General features: G+C 41.7%; 1 protein-coding gene across 1 annotated transcript in view; it reads left to right on the plus strand.

Annotated features, from left to right (window-relative positions):
* The window catches only part of atg3 (autophagy related 3), a 58,289-nt gene that overhangs the window by 34,402 nt on the left and 1,786 nt on the right, over positions 1–22,101 (plus strand). The window contains exons 6-10 of the mRNA XM_059968295.1: positions 263–400; positions 7,141–7,178; positions 12,548–12,703; positions 12,935–13,062; positions 14,613–14,681. Of these exons, the coding sequence (XP_059824278.1) occupies positions 263–400; positions 7,141–7,178; positions 12,548–12,703; positions 12,935–13,062; positions 14,613–14,681 (529 nt within the window). The remainder of the gene's footprint in view (positions 1–262; positions 401–7,140; positions 7,179–12,547; positions 12,704–12,934; positions 13,063–14,612; positions 14,682–22,101) is intronic.

Genomic DNA, 22,101 nt, shown 5'->3' on the forward strand with positions numbered 1-22,101 from the left:
AAATTATTAATCAGTAAACCATATTGACTGTGCTTAATTGTGTTATGATTGTTAAAAAATTCCTGTTATTACGAACATAATGGCATCCTGTGATGATAGGTGTTACAATAACCAGCCTATGGTTTCCTACTTTCATTCTCCCTTCTTTCTCAAATAATAGCATTACATTTGTGATTTTACAACCTGCTGGACCCTTTTTAGAAATTGGAATATTTTAGGAAATAACCAAGATTATCTTTCTTTTATTTCTTTCCATTGGCAGGTGTCGCTGGATTGACAGAATCTGTTACGGAGATAACTTTAGAAAGCAAAGAAAACTCTAAGTGTATAGGAAGCAGCACTGCTTGCACGGATGATAATGATGAAGATGATGATGAAGGGGAAGCAGCTGACATGGAAGGTTAAACCACAAATATACTCAAATTCACTTGGCATATTTTTACTCACTATTTGTTTCTAATTTATTTACTCTGCCATAAATATTTATTGTCAGGCTTAAAGGGATAGAATTGTACTGTATAAGCAAGCTGTCATTAATAAGTATAATGAATGCTAAAGACCCCATCTTGTGTAGAACCACTAATTACTTCCTTTTTTGAGTGTAGACCCATATTCGTTTATCCTTCCAATGCCAAATTAAATCTAAACATTAATTTACCTTGTTCACAAGAACGATTCTGTGAATGAAAAGGTTAATATCAGTAGCATTTGATTACTCTGGCCTGTACTTGCTGGAGTTTAGAAGAATGAGGGGGATCCCATTGAAACCTATTGAATATTGAAAGGCTTAGATAGTGTGAATGTGGAGAGGATATTTCCTATAGTGCAGGAGTCTAGGACAAGAGAGCACAGCCTCAGAATAGAGGGGCATCCATTTAGAACAGATGAGGAATTTCTCCAGCCAGAGGGTGGTGAATCTGTGAATTCATTGCCTCAGAGGGCTATGGAGGCCAAATTATTGGGTATATTTAAAACAAAGGTTGATAATTTCTTGATTAGTGGTGGGGGGGGGTCAAAAGTTACGGGGAAAAGAATTGAGAGTGATAATAAATCAGCCATGATCAAATAGTGGAGTAGATTCGATGGGCTGAATGGCCTAGTCCAGCTCCTATGCATTAAAGTTTTATGATTTGTAAGCTTCAATTTTCCTTGTTTTTTTTTTTTTGGAACGTTGTCAAATACCTTGTTGAAGTCCATGTAAGCAGCCATTAATCCCATATTCCGTATGCCAATTGATGCTTATAGGAGTTAACCATAAGGTGTTCAGAGTTTTAAAGCCCATTATGATAATCCAAAGTATGTGATAGTTTTGCAACTAAGTTCAATTAACTAGGCAGGTATGGAGATAAATTTTAGGCCTTTTGGAGTTATGAAATTATGCAGCATGGAAAATGGTCATTCAATCTACCACTTCTGACTAGTGGATAAACATCTATATTAATCCCACTCTTCCAGTACTTGGCCCATAGCCTTCTACATCTAGGTGATTTAAGTGCTCATCTAGACATTTATTAAATGCTGTCAACAATTCTGCTTTCACCACACTTTCTCAGGTGGTTAAAAGAGGTACAGGTTACACTTTGGGGAGAAAAAAGATACCCCTCAAATCCCCTCTAAATCTTTTCACTCTTGCCCTATATCTATGTCCTCAAATTGCATTTACTTCTGATATGGGAGGGGGGAAGCTTCCTGCAGTTTTATCCTATTAGTACCCCTTTTACATACCTCAGTCATGTCTGCTGGTGTAGGTAGCAGAAATAGAAGCAATAGTGATCTTGAAGAGGCATTTAGACAGATATATAAACAGGTAGGGATGGAGGGATATGGACTAAGTACAGGAAAATAGGATTGGCGCAGTTTGCATCACAGATAAGTGGGTTGCAAGGCCTGTTCCTGTGTTGTACTGTTTTATGTTTCATGTCCCCCTGACCATGGAAAAATTAACCTAGTCTTCCCAGTTTCTTCTTATAACTAAAATACTTCTTTCCAGACGGCATCTTAGTGCACCTTTGCTCATGCTATCACTTCTATAGTTTGTTACTTTTTTCAAAAAATTCACTCAGATAAATCAGACAGGATCTGCCCCAGCCAGGATGGATGTCTCCATTATTCCCTTCCTTTCCAAATGATCATTAATCCTGTTCCTCTATTTTTTTCCAATTACTTCCCTAAAATTGGTGTAATTAACAGGCTCAGGTCTGTAATTACCAGGCTTTTCTCTGTTGCCCTTTTGGAAAAGTTGGGGGGGGGTGGCATCTTCTGTAGGCAGTGAACATTTAAAAGTATTAACTATAATCCTAGCAGTTTACCTTCCATAACCACTTGGGATAAACCTCATGCAACCCTGGGAATTTATCTAACTTTTAGCCTGCTAATACACCAATTACCTCCTCTTTATTTTTTGAGACTTGTAATACACGTCCACCTTCCTGTTTGCTGAATCCTTCAATTACACAATCCATTTCCTTTGTGAATGTGATGAAATGTATTTATTTTGGATATCTATACCTTCTAGCTACATGCCTTTCTTTCTCTGCTTATTTTGTTACTCTTATTATAACCTTAATTCTGTTTACTGGTGGTATTTTGTGACTCCTCTTTGCCTTCCTAATTTCCTTAAGTGCCTCCTTAAGACACTTCACTCTCCTGATGATCCTCTGCCCATCTTGATTACTGTTTGTGTCATATACTTCTTTCTCTTTATCCACCCTATTTGTCTCTTGACATCCAGAGTTCCTGTATTTTCCTTCCCTTGGGTTTCATCCTTTCAGTGGTATCATGGCCCAGAACTCGTTATTTCTTCTTTAAATGCTGTCCCATTGCAGGTGGGACTTACTTGTCAGTAGATGTTCTTAGTCTACCTTTGCTAGGTCCTATCATAATTTAAAGAAATCTGCCTTTCCCTAATTTAAGACCTTAATTCCTATGCCATCCCTGTCTTTTTCCATACCTACATTGAAATATATGGTGTAATGGTCACTACATCCAAAATGCCCCCCCACTGACACTGTGGTCATTCAGTAACGCTCCTTTCCATATTGAGGCCGTGGTTAAGAAAACAGGAGGTACATAGCATAGTATAGGCAGTGAGGAACAAATGAGGTACTGTAGCGGTGTGCTACACGCAGCGCTAAAATTATGACACGGAGTCGGTAACTGCAGTCGAAGGAAAAACTTTATTCGAAATCTTCAGCCTCACTTTTAAACCTCCCTCGTGGCGCAGAGGCTCCAAAGCTCTGTGCTCGCAAACCCCCATAGGCTATCTGATTGTGAGTCGGTTCGGATGTGCCAGGAAATGTGTCGCCACATAACCCCTCCCCAGAACCGGCGATACACCCCCCAATGTCCACAGTCTGGGCCAGAACCCGCTTGGGAGGTCGGCCTCTGCGCCGAGGTGCCGGAAACTCGGCCGGTTGCGCCAGGTCCACATGGGCCGGTTTGAGGCGGTCCACCGTGAAAACCTCCTCTTTCCCCCCAACGTCCAGCACGAACGTGGACCCATTGTTCCGGAGCACCATAAACGACCCCTCGTATTGCTGCTGCAGCGGTGGCCGATGCCCGCCCCTTCGTACAAACACAAACTTACAGTTCTGTAGGTCTCTGGGTACGCAGGTCGGGTGCCGCCTGTGCTGTGAAGTGGGTATGGGGGCCAGGGTACCGAGCTTCTTGCGTAGTCTGCCCAGGACTGCTGCGGGATCTTCCTCTTGCCCCCGTGGGGCTGGTAGGAACTCCCCGGGGACAACCAGGGGCGCGCCGTATACCAACTCGGCCGACGAGGCGTGCTGGTCGTCCTTGGGTGCTGTGCGGATGCCGAGTAGGACCCAGGGAAGCTCGTCTGCCCAGTTGGCTCCTCGCAGGCGGGCCATGAGGGCCGACTTCAGGTGACGGCGGAAACGCTCCACTAGCCCGTTCGACTGTGGGTGGTAGGCAGTGGTGTGGTGCAGCTGAGTCCCCAAAAGGCTGGCCATAGCTGACCACAGGCTGGAGGTGAACCGGGCGCCTCTGTCGGAGGTAATGTGGGCTGGTACACCAAAGCGAGATATCCAGGTGGCGATCAGGGCTCGGGCGCAAGACTCGGAGGTGGTGTCGGTGAGCAGGACCGCCTCCGGCCATCTTGTGAACCGGTCCACAATAGTCAGGAGGTGCCGCGCTCCGCGCAACACTGGCAGGGGGCCCACAATATCCACATGAATGTGGTCGAAACGCCGGTGGGCGGGATGGAACTGCTGCGGTGGGGCTTTGGTGTGCCGCTGCACCTTGGCCGTCTGGCAGTGCATGCATGTTTTGGCCCAGTCACTGACCTGTTCGCGGAGTCCGTGCCAAACGAACCTGCTGGAAACCATCCGGACAGTTGTCCGGATGGAGGGATGCGCCAAGTTATGAATGGAGTCGAAAACGCGTCGCCGCCAAGCTGTCGGGACGACGGGACGGGGCTGGCCGGACCCAGGGAAGCTCGTCCGCCCAGTTGGCTCCTCGCAGGCGGGCCATGAGGGCCGACTTCAGGTGACGGTGGAAACGCTCCACTAGCCCGTTCGACTGTGGGTGGTAGGCAGTGGTGTGGTGCAGCTGAGTCCCCAAAAGGCTGGCCATAGCTGACCACAGGCTGGAGGTGACGGGGGTCACCAATTGTAGCGGTGTGCTACACGCAGCGCTAAAATTACAACACGGAGTCGGTAACTGCAGTTGAAGGAAAAACTTTATTCGAAATCTTCAGCCTCACTTTTAAACCTCCCTCGTGGCGCAGAGGCTCCAAAGCTCTGTGCTCGCAAACCCCCATAGGCTATCTGATTGTGAGTCGGTTCGGATGTGCCAGGAAATGTGTCGCCACAGTACTATACTTACGGAGTATAAGAAAAAGAATTCAGGAGGGCTAAAAGAAGACATGAGGTTACCCAAGCAGACAAGGTGAAGGAGAATCCCAAAGGATTCTACAAATATGTTAAAATCAAAAGGACCTGACAAGTGTTGCCTTGGACCCTGTGGGAAGCAAGTGCAGAAATTACAGGGGCCCTTGCAAAGATACTTAACTCATCCTGAGCAACAGGTGAGGTACTGGAGGATTGGAGGATAGCTAATGTTGTTCCACTGTTTATAAAAGGCCCTAAAAGTAAACCAGGAAAGTGTAGGCTGATGAGCCTGGCATCAGTAATGGAAAGTTATTGAAAGGTATTCTAAGGGACCAGTTGTGACTATTTAGACAGACAGGCTGATTAGGAATAGTCAGCATAGCTTCATGCGTGGTGGGTCATATCCAACCAATCTTATAAAGTTTGTTGAGGAAGTTGACCAGAAAAGATGATGAAAACAAGGCAGTGGATGTTGTCCACATGGAGAATCTGAGTTATAAGGAAGAATTGACTAGGTTGGGACTTTTCTCCTTGGAACATAGAAATAAGACTGGGGAGAGATTTGATGGAGGGGTATAGATGGTGTAATTGTAAGCAGGCTTTTTCCACTGAAGTTGGGTGGGATTACAACTAGAGGCCATGGGTTAAGGGTGAAATGCGAAAAATTTTAAGGGGAACATGAGGAGAAACTACTTCACTCAGAGGGTTGTGAGAGTGTGGAATGAGCTGGTAGTGCATGCAACCTAAATTTCAATGTTAAAGAGAGTTTGAATAGGTAGGGGTATGGAGAGCTATGGTCTAGGTGCAGGTGGATGGGACTAAGCAGCTTAAATAGTTTGGCTCAGGCTAGATGGGTAAAAGAGCCGTCCTTCTCTATGACTCTGTTGCTCTGTCTACATAGTATGTCAAAATGATCTTCTGGATATGAATGCTGTGCCCTTTAGCAAAGTGCTTGCGTGACCCCAGATAGAATTTGGGAAAAACAAGTCTACTGGTATTAGAAATACTATTTTTATTGCACCTCCCTGCTATTTTCATGTCTGTTCTTCTGTCATCTGATGATTTGTTAGGTGGTCACCTCAAACAAAGTGACAGCACCTTTTTTGTTCCTGGTCTTCGTCCATATGCCCTCCTTTTGAGTAGCCTTCTAGGATATCTTCCCTCAATACCGAAAACATTTCTTGACTAATAGTGAAATGCCAGCTCTTCTCTCACGTCCCCCTCTGTCTCACTTGAAAATTCTCTGCCCAAGATTTGGAATTATTAGCCCTGTTTATCTCATCCATGACTCAGTGATGGCAACAAAATGACAGTCTCATCAATTAAAACTCTGAGTTTGTCTATCTAAGCAACACACACAAAATGCTGGTGGCACACAGCAGGCCAGGCAGCATCTATAGGGAGAAGTGCTGTCGACGTTTCGGGCTGAGACCCTTCGTGCACAACTTGGCACAAGAATCAATCCAGAGAATACAACCTTGGATGTCCTGAATTTTAAACTGTTACCTAGCTCCCTATACTCATGTTGCAGGACTTCACCCATTCTCCTACCAATGTCATTGGTACTAACATACAGCACAGTTGCTGAATGTTCACTCTCCCTCTTCAAAAGATCCTGCAGCTGCTGCAGAGCATGGAGGCAATATACCATCCTAGAGTGTTGTTTCTACCACCCAGCCTCTTACAGTAGGATCCACCAAAAGCAGATTTTTGTGATAGCTTTATAAATTGATACTATTCCATATTTATTCAACGATCCAAATTGAAGGATTTGATCCCTTGTGTTCTGGATCATTAATACAGGGCCCTGAATGTAACAGCTAAGTTCCACTACCTGAAATGTCTCAAAGGGATCTGTATTAGCTGAATATCATGTTTTAAAAAAAAACCTCTAATAATTTTTATCCATCAAATGTATGGGTGGCACTTGGCTGCACCTATCTTCATTGAATTATCTTTTTCATACCGATGTTAGTTCTAGTTTGTTGCCCTGCATAACTTAAGTGCAATAAGAAATGAAGATTGTACATTTAGTCTGAATTTGTGCATCATCATCACCAGCTGAAGGTGATCAGTAGTCAATTTTATTCCATAAGTGAATTGGCTAATTTAAAGTATTTGGAATTACACAATGTTGTTGAACATTACAAATAAATCAGGATGTACCCCTCAACACTATATTTTTAAAAAAAAAATTGTTTTGTAAACAAAGCTATGACACAGATAACAATCTGGCAATGTATTAATGTGATTTTATAATTTGTATTTCTATTTGTTAAATATTTCCTTGCAGCATATGAAGAGAGTGGGTTGTTAGAAGAAGCAGATGATGTAAGTTACAAACTACTAGATTATTTGAAAACAATGTACCTTTTGATTTATTCTTATCAATAATTTTCAGTTTAACGTATAAAATGTGCTAGTTTACCCTGAGTGTTCAAGAAAGAGATCTTAAAACATCGAGTAATATTTTCTAAACAGTGCCAAAATGGGTCATATTGAAAGACCACATCAAACTAAGATATTGGAAAGTAAATTGAATGGATTGGAAGCAGCCTTGCCTCCTGTAAACCTTTGTATTGTATCCAATATGGTAGATATATAAACAAAGTTCTCCACTGTTATCATCCACAAAATACCCAGCAACAACTTAAAGAAAACCAATTACTCTTAAAATGAAGTTCAAAGTCTGTTCACAAATACTCATTATAGCATTTTGTGTTAAATAATCTGCTTTGTTACTTTGAAACCATACTTTACACATTCTGTATTTGGCAGTGCACTTATTAAAACAAGACAAGTAAAAGTTGGTGATATTCAGAATATAGTCTGAATTTGCTGCCAGTGGTGATTTTACTAGACTTGTCGCTTCCATATACCAAGAATGGGTTGCCTTACCAGATCCCCATTATTAATTTGCTGCCATGGTCTTCAATCGTGATAAAATGTTGTTACGTGGGCTGGAGGGGGTTTTGGGGAAGATGGGCTTGAATAATCCCCTCGATGATGTGCCTGAAAATGACAGCTGGTAAAATGGCACCACTGGATATTGCTGACTGTGAAATCTGGTGTTTGAATATTTTGAACATCCCTGATGTTTTAAACAATTGAAATATTAAATCAGATCTGATTAATTTAAAAATATGTATATCTTCATACACTTCACACGCACAGCTACTCCTGCTCAGTAAAATAAACGAGTTTAGTATTCATCCACATTTATGGGGCAGATGCTTGAGTGTAACTGCAGGAGGGTTGCTTCAAGTTCAAGTGCGATGATTTGAATGACAAAGTTCAGCCATGAAATTGTCAAAGTGGCAGAACTAAACCAGCACAATTCAGTCTTGGATTGTAGGATCCTAAACTTCCTGATGCTTGGTCTGCAGTTATTGCCATTTGTCAGCAGCCCCAACCTAAACGAATTTTCTCTTTTAATTGTCTTGAAGTACAACATGATTCAGTTAAACTTCTGCTCTTAATTTTCCCTTACTCAGGTTTCGCATCATAACTTCAGTCAACAGCATAGTCAATATTAGTCAATGTGTACTGAATCTGAATAATGCAATTAGTTTAAGAAAAAGCCTGGAAATTTTACTGGCTCACATAAAACAGGGATTGCAATGATGGATTTCACCTGAAATGGTCCTCGCCCTCAACAATTTCTCCTTCGGCTTCTCCCACTTTCTCCAGACTCTAGGTAGACATGGGCCCCAGCTATGCCTGCCTTGGAACAAACCATATTCCAAGCCTTCATGGGTAATGCTCCCTAACTCTTCCTGCACTACATTGATGATTGCATTGGTGCCGCTTCATTCACCCATGACAAAATTAGCAAGCTCAGCAACTTTTTCTCCAATTTCCACCCTACCATTGAATTTACTTGGTTCATTTCTGACACATCTCTCCCCTTTCTTGGTAAACCGGCTGCCTACCAACTTTTTTATTAACTTATTTATACCCACAGTTATTTTGACTATACCTCTTCCCACCATGTTTCCTTTTAAAAAAAAATATATTACTTTTTCTCAGCTCCTTTGTCTTCGCTGCAAGTTTTTTCAGGATGAGGCTTTCCAGGACACCAGAGATATCCCTTTCCTTCAAAGAACGGGGTTTCTCTTCCTCTACTCTTGATGCTGCTCTCATCTGCACTCATTCCATCTTCCTGCCACTTTAACAGGGTTAGAGTTTCTTTTGTCCTCACCTACAACAATATGAGCCACTGCATCCAACACATTCTCCACAACCTCTGCCATCTTCAAAAGGATCCTACCACCAACCACATCTTTACTGTTCCCCACCCCACTCTTTGTGTTCCACAAGGATTGCTCTCACTGTAATTCCCTTGTCCATTTGTCCTTCCTCATTAATCACCCTCTTGGCACTTGTCCCTGCAGGCAACAAATATGCTACACTTGCCCATTTACTCCTCCCTTACCTCCTTTCAGGGCTCCAAACAGTTTTTCCAGGTGAGGCAACGTAACACTTCACCTGTAAATCTGTTATAGTTGTCTATTGTATCGGTGCTCCTAATATAGCCTCTGCATTGATGAAACATGATGTAAATTGGGGGACTGCTTTGTTTAGTGCCTCTGCTCCATCTGTCAAAAACAGAATTTTCTGGTGACCAAACATTTTAATTGCCATTTCCATTCCTGTTCTGTCATGTCATTCCACTTTTGCCACAATGAGGCCACTCAGTGAGAGCAGCACCTCATATTCGATCCAGGTTGCATCCAACCTGATGGCATGTTCGCCCCCCCCCCTTCTCTTTTCTGTTCCCCACTCTGGCCTCTTACCTTTTCTCCTCACCTGCCTATCACCTAACCCTGATGCACCCCATCTTCCCTTTCTCCCATGGTCCATTCTCCTCTCTGTAAAAATCCTCCTTCTCCAGCCCTTTACCTTTCCTACCCTCTTGGCTTCACCTATCACCTTCTAGCTGGTCCATCTTCCACTTCCCCTCATCTTTTTATTTTGGTGTCTTCCCCCTTCTTTCCAGTCTTGAAGAAGGGTCTCAATCTGAAACATCGACTGTTTATTCATTTCCATAGATGCTGCCTGACCTGAGTTCCTCCAGCATTCTGTGTATCACTGTTAAGCTTGCCTTTTAATACTTGTATTGAAACTTAAATTGATTGGAAAAGAAAATCTTAATTATTTGCTCATCTTTTACTGATTTTTTAAAAATTGTGTTCTTATAGCCTCAATCCTCCATGGTTATGTACAATATAGTTCTAACAAACAATCTCACTGACTCTCATGCCTCTTAAATATATTACAGATATCAGATTTGATTAAGGGTATTATGTTGGAAGATTGTTTATTGCCATATCAGTTCTGATGGCCAGTCCTCAGTAACCTAGGCATGTCGGAGAGTGCTTTTGGGATTACACCTCTTCTTTCAATGTGGTGCTGAGCACAGGCTTCTGATCAACGAGGCCATGTACAGAGCAGAGCCTTTCTGATCAGAAGTGGTTAGCCTTGGCTCCAAAATGGCTTTGTCATTTATTGTGTCCTTGCCCTTGGACTTGCTCACTTTGAGTCCCAGCTGTTCTAAGGGCAAGGTATTGACAATCCAACAATGTGGAGAGTTATTTTCTCTTTTTTTTCACCTTTCCAACTTCTCTAAAAGACTTATTTGCTATATCAGTAGAAATTGTTTTAAATTTTAGCTTCCTGTTCAGATACGTGTTGGCGTGTGGCCTAGTGGATAAGGCATCGGACTAGTAACCTGAAGGGCACTGGTTCGAGTCTCAGCTGAGGCAGCGTGTTTGTGTCCTTGAGCAAGGCATTTAACAACACGTTGCTCTACAACGACACCGGTGCCAAGCTGCTAGGGTCCTAGTGCCCTTCCCTTAGACAACATCGGTGGCGTGGAGAGGGGTATGTTTGCAGCTTGGGCAACTGCCAGTCTCCCATACAACCCTGCCCTTGAAAAACCTTCCAAGGCGCAAATCCATGGTCTCACCAGACTAACGGATGCCTATTATTATTATGTTCAGATGCAGAAATCAGCTTTGCATAAATATGCAAACAATAGAAGCAGTGCTATCAGTTAAAATTTTGTTGTCCTCAGGCTGGATTGTTGGTGCTGTGGTGGTACAGGACAGAAGTTCTAGGTGTCAGTAGGACTGCTTTCTTTTGTACAATTTGAAAGTACAAGCCAGCTGCTAATAAAATGTTGATATTTAAAAATAGAAACAATTCTAGACAAGCAGGTTAAGCTTTGCTTCAATCTTAATGGTTATCTGACTGGATGGTTTCTGTTGTCAGTCTCTTGAACAGTTCTTGTTGTCATTATGACAGCACAGATCAGCCCAGCCTTTATCATAGTTACAGGAAGTGTTTACTGATTTAAGGGTGGGGAGGTTCTGCTGGCATGCTGAGATATGGAAAATCTGTGAGGAGCATGACTACCTGTTTGCTTGTATTCTCGTGAGAAACACCTATAAAATGCTGGCGGGAATTCAGAAAATACAGTACACTGTAAAAATTTAGAGGCTTATGTTTCTGTTTTTTGGCTTATTGATGTTTATGATATTTTGCTTGTATTGTAAATATAGCTGAGCAGATGTGGTAGATCTTTAAATGACTTGTGCTTAATGAACATGAGTAACCACTGAACTCCATTATCGAAACTTCTGACTGGGGTACCTTCAGGTAACTTTTAGGTTCATCTAGTTCCTGCCTTAGCATATCGGTTTCCAATTAATTGACATAAACTATGCTTTTTTTTCAGTAATATCCAACTGTCAAGTACTTTGTCTTGTAAAATGTGAGTTCAGGGCAGCCAGAGTTTGCTGCTTATGAAAGGGCATATAAAAAGTTCCACAGGAAAATGTATATCATTATGAAACTGTGATTTGTATGTTTTTAAAGATATTATTTCCACTTTTGACTATTATTAAAATTTCATTTTTTGTTGCTTTTGTGATGTTGGAAAATTAAGCATTCTCTTTTGAAATCCTTTAATTTGTTTAAATTCAAGAGAGCATGATAGGTCAGCGTTAACAAACAAGTCCGATTGAAAATTAGACTGCATGCGTGATGGTAGCACATTTACTGGCTACATAGGTTGCAGGTGAACAAACATTCGGGAATATACTGTAAAAGTATAGAAATAATGCACACCATAACTATAATTGCTTCAGTCTCCAGATGACATCCACATACCTTTTTCAAGTCACTTTTATGTATCTTAAAGGGATACTCAAATGAAAAATTTGGTCAAATCTGCTCAGTTGATTTATCTATGTTATCAGCAATTTACAGGCTATCAATTAAGTTGATGGTTGCATTTTTCCAGCAGTCATGGGGACTGTGTATCTGCTTGTTTTTCATCATCACAGTGAAAATGTTTATTCAGAACAGTATTTTTGAGGAGGTTGAGGTGTGCTTAGAAGATATAAATAGTTTGCATACAAAAAGGAAAAATGGTTGGCCTTTCAAGAGAGGCTAGACAGTTTGGGAGTCAAGGCAATACTTTCTGGTGTTAAGGAATATTCCTCATGCAAGGGAAATCTGAGCGAAGATCATCTGATTTATTTTCTGGTGGTAGAGACTTCTACGTGTGGGTATTATTCATGACTGTAAAACTCAAGGAAGAGTATAGATTTTATTTAAATAATGCAATAAAAGTAACAGCATATTTTTCTGATGGATGGTTGAAACATGATTTCTTTTAAATTGTTTTGCACTAGGCAACCTTGGATACCAGTAAGGTTGTAGAAGTGAATAAGCCTAAAGCAGATTCTGCTGGAGAAGATGGAATTCTTCAAACTAGAACTTATGATCTCTATATAACATATGACAAATATTACCAGACACCAAGACTTTGGTTATTTGGTTATGATGAGGTAAATAAATTTGCTTTCATTTGACTTTGTTTTATGGATGGTTCACTCTCTCATCTCTGGGCCTTATTTTCTTGATCATTGATTTTGTTATAGAGATGTAACTGAAATGAAGAATACACTAAAGTTGTTCCTTTGAATGTGGCATTTATTTTCTAATAAAGGAAGATTATTTAAAGCTACATAAAATCTTAGTTTGAGTAATTCTTTTACTCTAGCATCTTTTATTTCCAGCAACGAATCCCACTGACTGTTGAAGCAATGTATGAGGACATTAGCCAGGACCACGTCAAAAAAACAGTGACAATTGAAAATCATCCTCACTTACCTCCACCTTCAATGTGCTCTGTTCATCCCTGCAGGTAAATGATTTGAAAAAAATTAAGTTACAGGTAACTAATAAATTATCACTTAGTAACTAAATGGACAAAGTGAAGAAATTAATTAAATTCTCTCAATTTTCTTTAGAAAGAAACATCTAAAGGTCCTGGAACTTGTTTCAAGTATTTTATTAGAAACCTGAATATTTATCAAATGGATTGGAGCTGAGATTTCTTAAGCACAAAGTTAACATTACCAACGTACTTAAAAATTTCAGTCATTCTTTATGAGGTTACAGAGATACCCTAATACATAATGTAACAGCTAGGGAACATAAAGCATTTTCATCATCAAATTCAAACCCAACTGCTCTTTGCTGGATATATTTTGACTGTGCCCCAACTTTGGGCTCTGCATGGGGTCCAAAAGCAAAGGATGAATTTGTGACATATGCAAGTCCATTCAATTGAAATGTGAAAAATATTTACAAGGGTGCAAATTCAAATTCAAATGTATTTTCATTTTAATTAATTTTTTAGTTAAATATTTTAACTGTCACTGTGTTTCAAATGTAGGTTCGTGTATAGAAATTAAAATTTTTAATAGTTTGATTTTTTAAGTTTTTAAAGTTGGATCCACACTGCAGGTAAGTCCTTAGTATTTTGTGGATAATATATTTATGGATTCTCCTGCCTGCTTGTCATTTGATTTTTTTTTTTAGCTCTGCATAGCCAGATTGGATCTCCAGTAGGTGGTCAGTGAACTAGTACGCATGATAAACCAACATAATTTCCTTACTAATGAACCAATTGTAGGTGCTTAGTGACAGTAGTGGTAGGAATGATTACCATCCCTCCTCAAAGACAATCTGTCCAAGGACAATCGCAATGTTATGTGGCATGGCCAATGTACATTGTGCAGCAGATTGACAGGTGAAAAGTGGATCTTTATGATGTATTGCACAGCAGTGGAAACAACAAGTGTATTCTAGTACAGCCTGTAACCTCTTGCCCTCCATCATTGCTTCCAAGCCAGGGGACTAACCCTGTGTAATTGCAAAACCCTGAAATAAGCACTGGCACCCACACTAAGGTTCGATGCTAATCTACTGAAGCTGCACCATTAGACTTGATGTGATAGATAGCAAAAACTGTCTACAGAGCTGAGCAATCCCACAATTGATCCCAGAAAAATAATTTCCTTAAGGTCCTCATTCCAGCTCAAGGGTCAAAGATTTTTCTGTTGGACCCTGGATTTCTTAACCTAATATTTGCAGCTGAATTGTCCATGTTACACACAGTCATTTCAAAATTCCTCTTTATACCTACAGTCAGTGGAGCTTGTTTTAATCCTTAGTTTTTCTGTTCCCCAATCATTATCTTGAACTCCTTGTCCCTTCCATGTATATCATAATGTTGTTTATTCTTATCCAGTTTATAGCCAGATTTCTGTTAATACTATATCTACTTTTACCTTCATGGTTAACTGGATAATAATGTAATCAGTTCTACATGATTACTTGCATTTACTCTTTGATCAGCACTCTATTTATAAAATGCAGTTTAAGGGCAACTTCTTTCTTGCATTACAGACATGCGGAGGTAATGAAAAAGATCATCGAAACAGTTGCAGAAGGTGGTGGTGAACTTGGTGTACACATGTATCCTTGAAAATTGATTGAAGATTTTGGTTCAATCTATTAGTTATTTGCATGCAGCCAGTACTTAAGTTTCCAAATGACTTTTCTCAAGTATTATCTTCTCTAACTATCTTTTGAAAGACTTTTAAAATATCTGATATAAGCTTGCTGAATCAACCCCCTAATCTGAGCAAGACACAGGTTGTGGGGATTGTCTGGTTAGACTTAGGTTATCTGTTTTACTTGGCACTTGAAGAATTGCTGGAGATGAAAGACCATGCTCAATTTGGTATAAAACTATGACATATCAAACAATAGCTTTAACTTCTAAATATAGGCACTTTATATTGCAGAATATCAGTCCAAGTGGGAAGGAGAAGGTTCAGAGTATTTGTAGCAGTTTAATGGTTGTGGAGAAAATCGTGGAATCACCGATCTTGATCTGATTGTTAATCATTTGGCCATTAGAGATAGCAGAATTACACTATTTGGCCCATCAAATCTGCTCTGCAGATGGCTGATCCGTTTTACTCTGAGCCCCATTCTCCTGCCTTGCTCCAATAACCTTTCATGCCCTGACTAATCAAGAATCTATCAACCTCCACCTTAAATACATCCAATGACCTGGCCTCTATAGCTGCCTGTGGAAACAAATTCCACAAATTCACCATCCTCCTCATATCTGTTCCAAATGGACACCCCTCTATTTTGAGTCTGTTAGTTCATCCACCATTTTCTTGTCCCCCATTACTACCTCTCCAGCATCATTTTCCAGCAGTCTGATATCTACTGTCACTTCTCCTTTGCTTTTTATATATTTGAAAAAAATTTTGTTATCCTCTTTGATATTATTGGCTCGCTTACTTTCATATTTCAATCTTGTCCCTCTTTATGGCTTTTTTTGTATCTGTTGGCTTAAGCTTCCCAGTCTTCTATCTTCCCACTAATTTTTGCTCTATTAAATGCCCTCTTTTGCTTTTGTTTTTGACTGACTTTGTCATCCATGGTTGTGTCATCCTGCCTTTACAATAATTCTTTGAGATGCACCTATCCTGTGCTTCTGAATTTCTCCCAGAAATTCTAGCTATTGCTGGTTCTGCTAGCACCCCTTTTTAATCAACTTTGACCAGCTCCTCTCTGGTGTCTCTATAATTCCTTTTACTCCACTGTAATAAGGATACATCCTGCAAGAGGACCACAACCTTGTGGTTTGGAGGCTTCCATACCTCAACGACCCAGAGAACAATGCTGGCTGGAGTCAGGGCTTTATGCTTTGGCTGTAGGTAGAGTCACCCATGCCAAACAGGTAAAAGACAGACTGGGTGGTCTACTGATCCTCCAGATTCGGGGATTCAACTCAGGGATAACAGCTCTGACTGCTAAAACAAAATTGTTGTGAAAACAGCAATGAAGAATCCTCCTACATCTGAGTGTGACAGTATTCCTGAGTCTCCACCCATGACTTGCATGTCTGACAGTAGTAAAAACCGAGAGAAAGCTACTGACATGATGAAGGAAGCCCTAAAACTGCCAGAGATGGAGGACCTTCATTATTGCACTAAATGCCAGCAACATTTAAAAAAAATACTGATACATCTTACTTGTGCTTCTCCCTCTCAAACTGCAGGGTGAAATCTATCATATCATGATCACAACCTCCTAAGGGTTTCTTTTTAAATTGTTTTGCACTCAGCAACCTTGGATACCAGTAAGGTTGTAGAAGTGAATAATCCTAAAGCAGATTCTGCTGCAGAAGATGGAATTCTTCAAATTAGAACTTGTGATCTCTGTATGATAAATACTTTATTACCAGACACCAAGACTTTGGTTATTTGGCTATGATGAGGTAAATAAATGTTTTCATTTGACTTTATGTATGTTTCACACTCTCATCTCTAGGCCTTGTTTTCTAATTAAATCCAATTCAATTTGGCCAGCCAGAGTACCCTTTTCCCTAACATGCTGCTCTTAAAAAGCTACCTTGTAAGCATTGTACAAATACTCTCTTAGGATCCAGCACCATCCTGATATTCCCAATCTATAGCACCTGCGTATTGTAATCCTCATGACTATCTTAACATTGCCCTTTTGACATGTGTTTCCTATCTTCCATTGGCACCTGATTAGTTCCAAGGGTTTAGATGGGGCAGAGTTTGTTAAGTGTGTCCAGGATGGATTCCTGTCACAGTATGTTGACAGGCCGACTAGGGGGAATGCCATACTAGATCTAGTATTAGGGAACGAACCGGGTCAGGTCACAAATTTCTCAGTGGGTGAGCATCTGTGGGACAGTGATCACCACTCCCTGGCCTTTAGCATTATCATAGAAAAGGATAGATTCAGAGAGGACAGGAAAATTTTTAATTGGGGAAGGGCAAATTCTGAGGCTATAAGGCTAGAACTTGTGGGTGTGAATTGGGATGATGTTTTTGCAGGGAAATGTACTATGGACATGTGGTCGATGTTTAAATTTCTCCTGGTGAGGAAGGTAAAGAATGGTAGGGTGATGGAACTATGGGTGACAAGTGAGGTGGAAAATCTAGTCAGGTGGAAGAAGGCAGCATACATGAGGTTTAGGAAGCAAGGATCAGATGGGTCTATTGAGGAATATAGGGGAGCAAGAAAGGAGCATAAGAAGGGGCTGAGAAGAGCAAGAAGGGGGCATGAGAAGGCATTGGCGAGTAGGGTAAGGGAAAACCCCCAAGGCATTCTTCAATTATGTGAAGAACAAAAGGATGACAAGAGTGAAGGTAGGACCGATTAGAGATAAAGGTGGGAAGATGTGCCTGGAGGCTGTGGAAGTGAGCGAGGTCCTCAATGAATACTTCCCTTCGGTATTCACCAATGAGAGGGAACTTGATGACGGTGAGGACAATATGAGTGAGGTTGATGTTCTGGAGCATGTTGATATTAAAGGAGAGGAGGTGTTGGAGTTGTTAAAATACATTAGGACGGATAAGTCCCCGGGGCCTGACGGAATATTCCCCAGGCTGCTCCACGAGGTGAGGGAAGAGATTGCTGAGCCTCTGGCTAGGATTGTTATGTCCTTGTTGGCCATGGGAATGGTACTGGAGGATTGGAGGGAGGCAAGTGTCCCCTTGTTCAAAAAAGGTAGTAGGGATAGTCCAGGTAATTATAGACCAGTGAGCCTTACATCTGTGGTGGGAAAGCTGCTGGAAAAGATTCTTAGAGATAGGATCTATGGGCATTTAGAAAATCATGGTCTGTTCAGGGACAGTCAGCATGGCTTTGTGAAGGGCAGATTGTGTCTAACAAGCCTGATAGAGTTCTTTGAGGAGGTGATCAGGCATATAGGTGAGGGTAGTGCAGTGGATGTGATCTACATGGATTTTAGTAAGGCATTTGACAAGGTTCCACATGGTGGAACCTTGCTTATTCAGAAAGTCAGAAGGCATGGGATCCAGGGAAGTTTGGCCAGGTGGATTCAGAATTGGCTTGCCTGCAGAAGGCAGAGGGTTGTGGTGGAGAAAGTACATTAAGATTGGAGAGCTGTGACTAGTGGTGTTCCACAAGGATCTGTTCTGGGACCACTACTTTTAGTGATTTTTATTAATGACCTGGGTGTGGGGGTAGAAGAGTGGGTTGGCAAGTTTGCAGACGACACAAAGGTTGGTGGTGGTGTAGACAGTGTAGAGGATTGTCAAAGATTGCAGAGAGACATTGATAGGATGCAGAAGTGGGCTGAGGAGTGGCAGATGGAGTTCAACCCAGAGAAGTGTGAGGTGGTACTGTTACGAAGCCCCGTAACTGGGTTTCTTACCAGCAAGGATAGAGAGGTTCATTGAAGTCTGATGGTACTATTTTTAAAAGCATTTATTGATAAAGGGGCACAAAAATAAGATTAATGCAAACATACAGATAATATACGTCATCAATACTAAATCTAAAAGCGCGGGCATAATAATAATCAATAAGAAATAGCTCTATCATTGTCTAGGGCAGGGGTCAGCAACGTTTACCACTGAAAGAGCCACTTGGACCAGTTTCCCACAGAAAAGAAAACACTGGGAGCCGCAAAACCCGTTTGACATTTAAAATGAAATAACACTGCATACAACGTTTTGTTTTGCCTTTATGCTATGTATAAACAAACTATAATGTGTTGCATTTATGAAATTGATGAACTCCTGCAGAGAAAACAAAATTACATTTCTGCATGCAACAAAAACATTTTGAACTCCGAAAAAAAGACGTTGGGTTGAAGGTTACTTTTAAGTAAAATACTCAACGTCTATTTGAGTCCTTCTTGTATTTATGAAAAACGCCGAACTTAAATTTGCCGCCAGCAGCAAACCAAAAATAACGTCAGCCAGCTGTCAACCTGAAAAATAAAAGGACTATTTCACTGAACAATGAAAACGTAAAATAATAGGCAATTAAAATATTTATCATACTTGGTCAGGTTGACTCTCACCTGACAATGCAGTCGTATTCAGTAGGGATGGATCGATGCTTAGGGGAGTGACCGGGAAGGATAATGTGTTTTTTTCCTCTCTGAACTCACAGAAGCGTTTCCCAAACGATGTTTGCATTGCGATGATTGCAGAATGTAAATACTCCGAATTTATCATGTCGTGACCTTGTTTGAACTCTCTCAAATTGGGGAAGTGAGACAATGTGCCTTTCTGTAAATCTCTGGCAAGCAACGTCAACTTGCGCTCGAATGCCAAAACATCCTCCAACATGTGCAGGGCTGTACGTCCTTACCCCGTTGAAGAGCTGTGTTCAGCGTGTTCAGGTGCGCTGTCATGTCTACCATGAAGTGTAGCTTTTCCAGCCACTCTGGCTGTTCCAGCTCAGGAAAGGTGAGCCCTTTGCTGCCCAGGAAAGTTTTCACTTCTTCCAGACACGCGACAAAGCGTTTCAGCACCTCCCCTCTGGACAGCCAGCGATAAAAACACGTTGTAGCGGTGTGCTACATGCAGTCAGTAAACTGCAGTCAAAGATAGCTTTATTCGAACTAAACAGCCTTGCTTTTAAGCCTCCCTCAACCCGCCCCCCATGGGCGCAGATGCTGCAAAAGACACGTACTCACAAACCCCCGTAGGCTATCTCCCTTAGCCTGAACGCTGGCTAATTGTGAGCCGGTTCGGATGTGTCAGGAAATGGGTCGCCACAACCTCTTATTTAGATTGTACAAGCTCACCATAATCTTCAAATTTAGATTTACATTTCAAAAACTAACAAACCAACATAAAATACATTTTAATTAAATACTGACTACGTAGCGGTGTGCTACACGCAGCGCTAAAATTACGACATGGAGTCGGTAACTGCAGTCGAAGGAAAAAATTTCATTCGAAATCTTCAGCCTCACTTTTAAGCCTCCCTCAACCGGCCCCCCGTGGCGCAGAGGCTCCAAAGCTGTGCTCGCAAACCACCGTAGGCTATCTAATTGTGAGTCGGTTCGGATGTGCCAGGAAAAGGGTCGCCACAACCAATTATTTCCCAAAGCAACAGGGAGCCGCAGCACAGACGTAAAAGAGCCACATGTGGCTCCGGAGCCGCGGGTTGCCGACCCCCGGTCTAGGGGATAATGTATTGTCCGATGGAAATATAAAAGTCACTGTTATTTCGTTCAAGCTGCAGCGTTTTGGGTTTAAGAGAGAGACGGTTTAACTTGCCCAGGTCTTTTATGATGCTAATCCTTTGAGTTGGGGAGTTGGTTTCCCCGTTGTTAGCTAAAAGCCGTTTTCCGTGTTACAAGCCACCAGTCCCAGGCAACAGAACTGAACGCACGTGGCCTCCTTCAAATGGCTTCCCGCTATCACGGGAGTGCTAGCGCTTCTTCTGGTACGTCTGAGGGGCTGTTCCCACAGACCCTCTGTTATCCTGACTTGCAGGGTCGCAGATGTCAATCAGGTTGGGGGTGATGCAATCCCTCCATCAACCAGCCCACTTTGCCTGAGGGCGTTCACGTAGCATAGTCTCCAATCCACAAATTTGCCTTCCGGAGACAATGGCCATGTCCCGTAGCTTTACATTGCCGGGAGAATGAGACATTCCGCACGTCTCTCTCTCATTTCCTGGGCCCCCTGACCCAACCCAACAGTGATCTTGCAATTCTCACAAAGGAGGGGGCTGCAGGCATAACAGTACACTTTGGAAGGACAAACTCCAAGGCAGAGCACAAAGTAAATGGCAGGATACTTGGGAGTGTGGTGGAGCAGAGGGATCTGGGGGTACATGTCCACAGATCCCTGAAAGTTGCCTCACAGGTAGATAGGGTAGTTATGAAAGCTAACACCCCATAAGCTTTCTTAAGTTGAGGGTTAGAGTTTAAGAGTCACGATGTAATGATGCAGCTCTATAAAACTCTGGTTAGGCCACACTTGGAGTACTGTGTCCAGTTCTGGTCACTTCACTATAGGAAGGATGTGGAAGCATTGGAAAGGGTACAGAGGAGATTTACCAGGATGCTACCTGGTTTAGAGAGTATGGATTATGATCAGAGATTAAGGCTTTACTGTTTGGAGAGAAGGAGAATGAGAGGAGACACGATAGAGATGTACAGGATATTAAGAGGAATAGATAATGTGGATAACCACTGCCTCTTCCCCAGGGCGCCACTGCTCAGTACAAGAGGACATGGCTTTAAGGTAAGGGGAGGAAAGTTCAAGGGAGATATTAGAGGAAGGTTTTTTATTTAGAGTGGTTGGTGCTTGGAATGCACTGCCTGAGTCAGTGGTGGAGGCAGATACACTAGTGAAGTTTAAGAGACTACTAGACAGGTATATGGAGGAATTTAAGGTTGGGGGGTTATATGGGAGGCAGGGTTTGAGGGTCGGCACAACATTGTGGGCCAAAGGGCCTGTAATGTGCTGTACTATTCTATATTCTATGTTATAATTTGTAGCCCACATCCTGGCTATTGTTTGGAGGCCTGTATATAATACCCATCACTGTCTTTTTATCTTTGCAGTTTCTTAACTCAAAGATTTTACCTCTTCCAAAACTGTGTCACCTCTTCCTAAAAACTTGATTTCAGTTTTTACCAGTAAAGCCACCCAACCCCTTTGCCTACCTGCCTTTTCTTTTGATACAATGTGTATCCTTGGATGTTAAGCTCCCAACTATGATCTTCTTTCAGCCATGACTCGATGATGACCATAAGATAGAGGAGCAGAAATGGGCAATTTGGCCCATTGAGTCCTCTCTGCCATTTCATCATGGCTGATCTAATTTTACTCCTAGTCCCAATCTCCTGCCTTCTTCCCGTTTCCCTTCATGCCATGACCAAACAAGATTCTATCAACCTCTGCCAGTATGAACAAGCCCTCACCACTGACTCTCAAATGGCACCACGGGCATTTATTTCATCTGTATTCTCTTATCATTTATTGTTATTCTTTCCACTTTCTTTTTTCTCTTCTACTTAAATGTTTTCTCACTTTTCCAGTCAGTATGAAACATTAACTCT

This window comes from Hypanus sabinus, chromosome 4 (genome assembly GCF_030144855.1).
Source record: "Hypanus sabinus isolate sHypSab1 chromosome 4, sHypSab1.hap1, whole genome shotgun sequence".
Taxonomy (NCBI): Eukaryota; Metazoa; Chordata; class Chondrichthyes; order Myliobatiformes; family Dasyatidae; genus Hypanus; species Hypanus sabinus.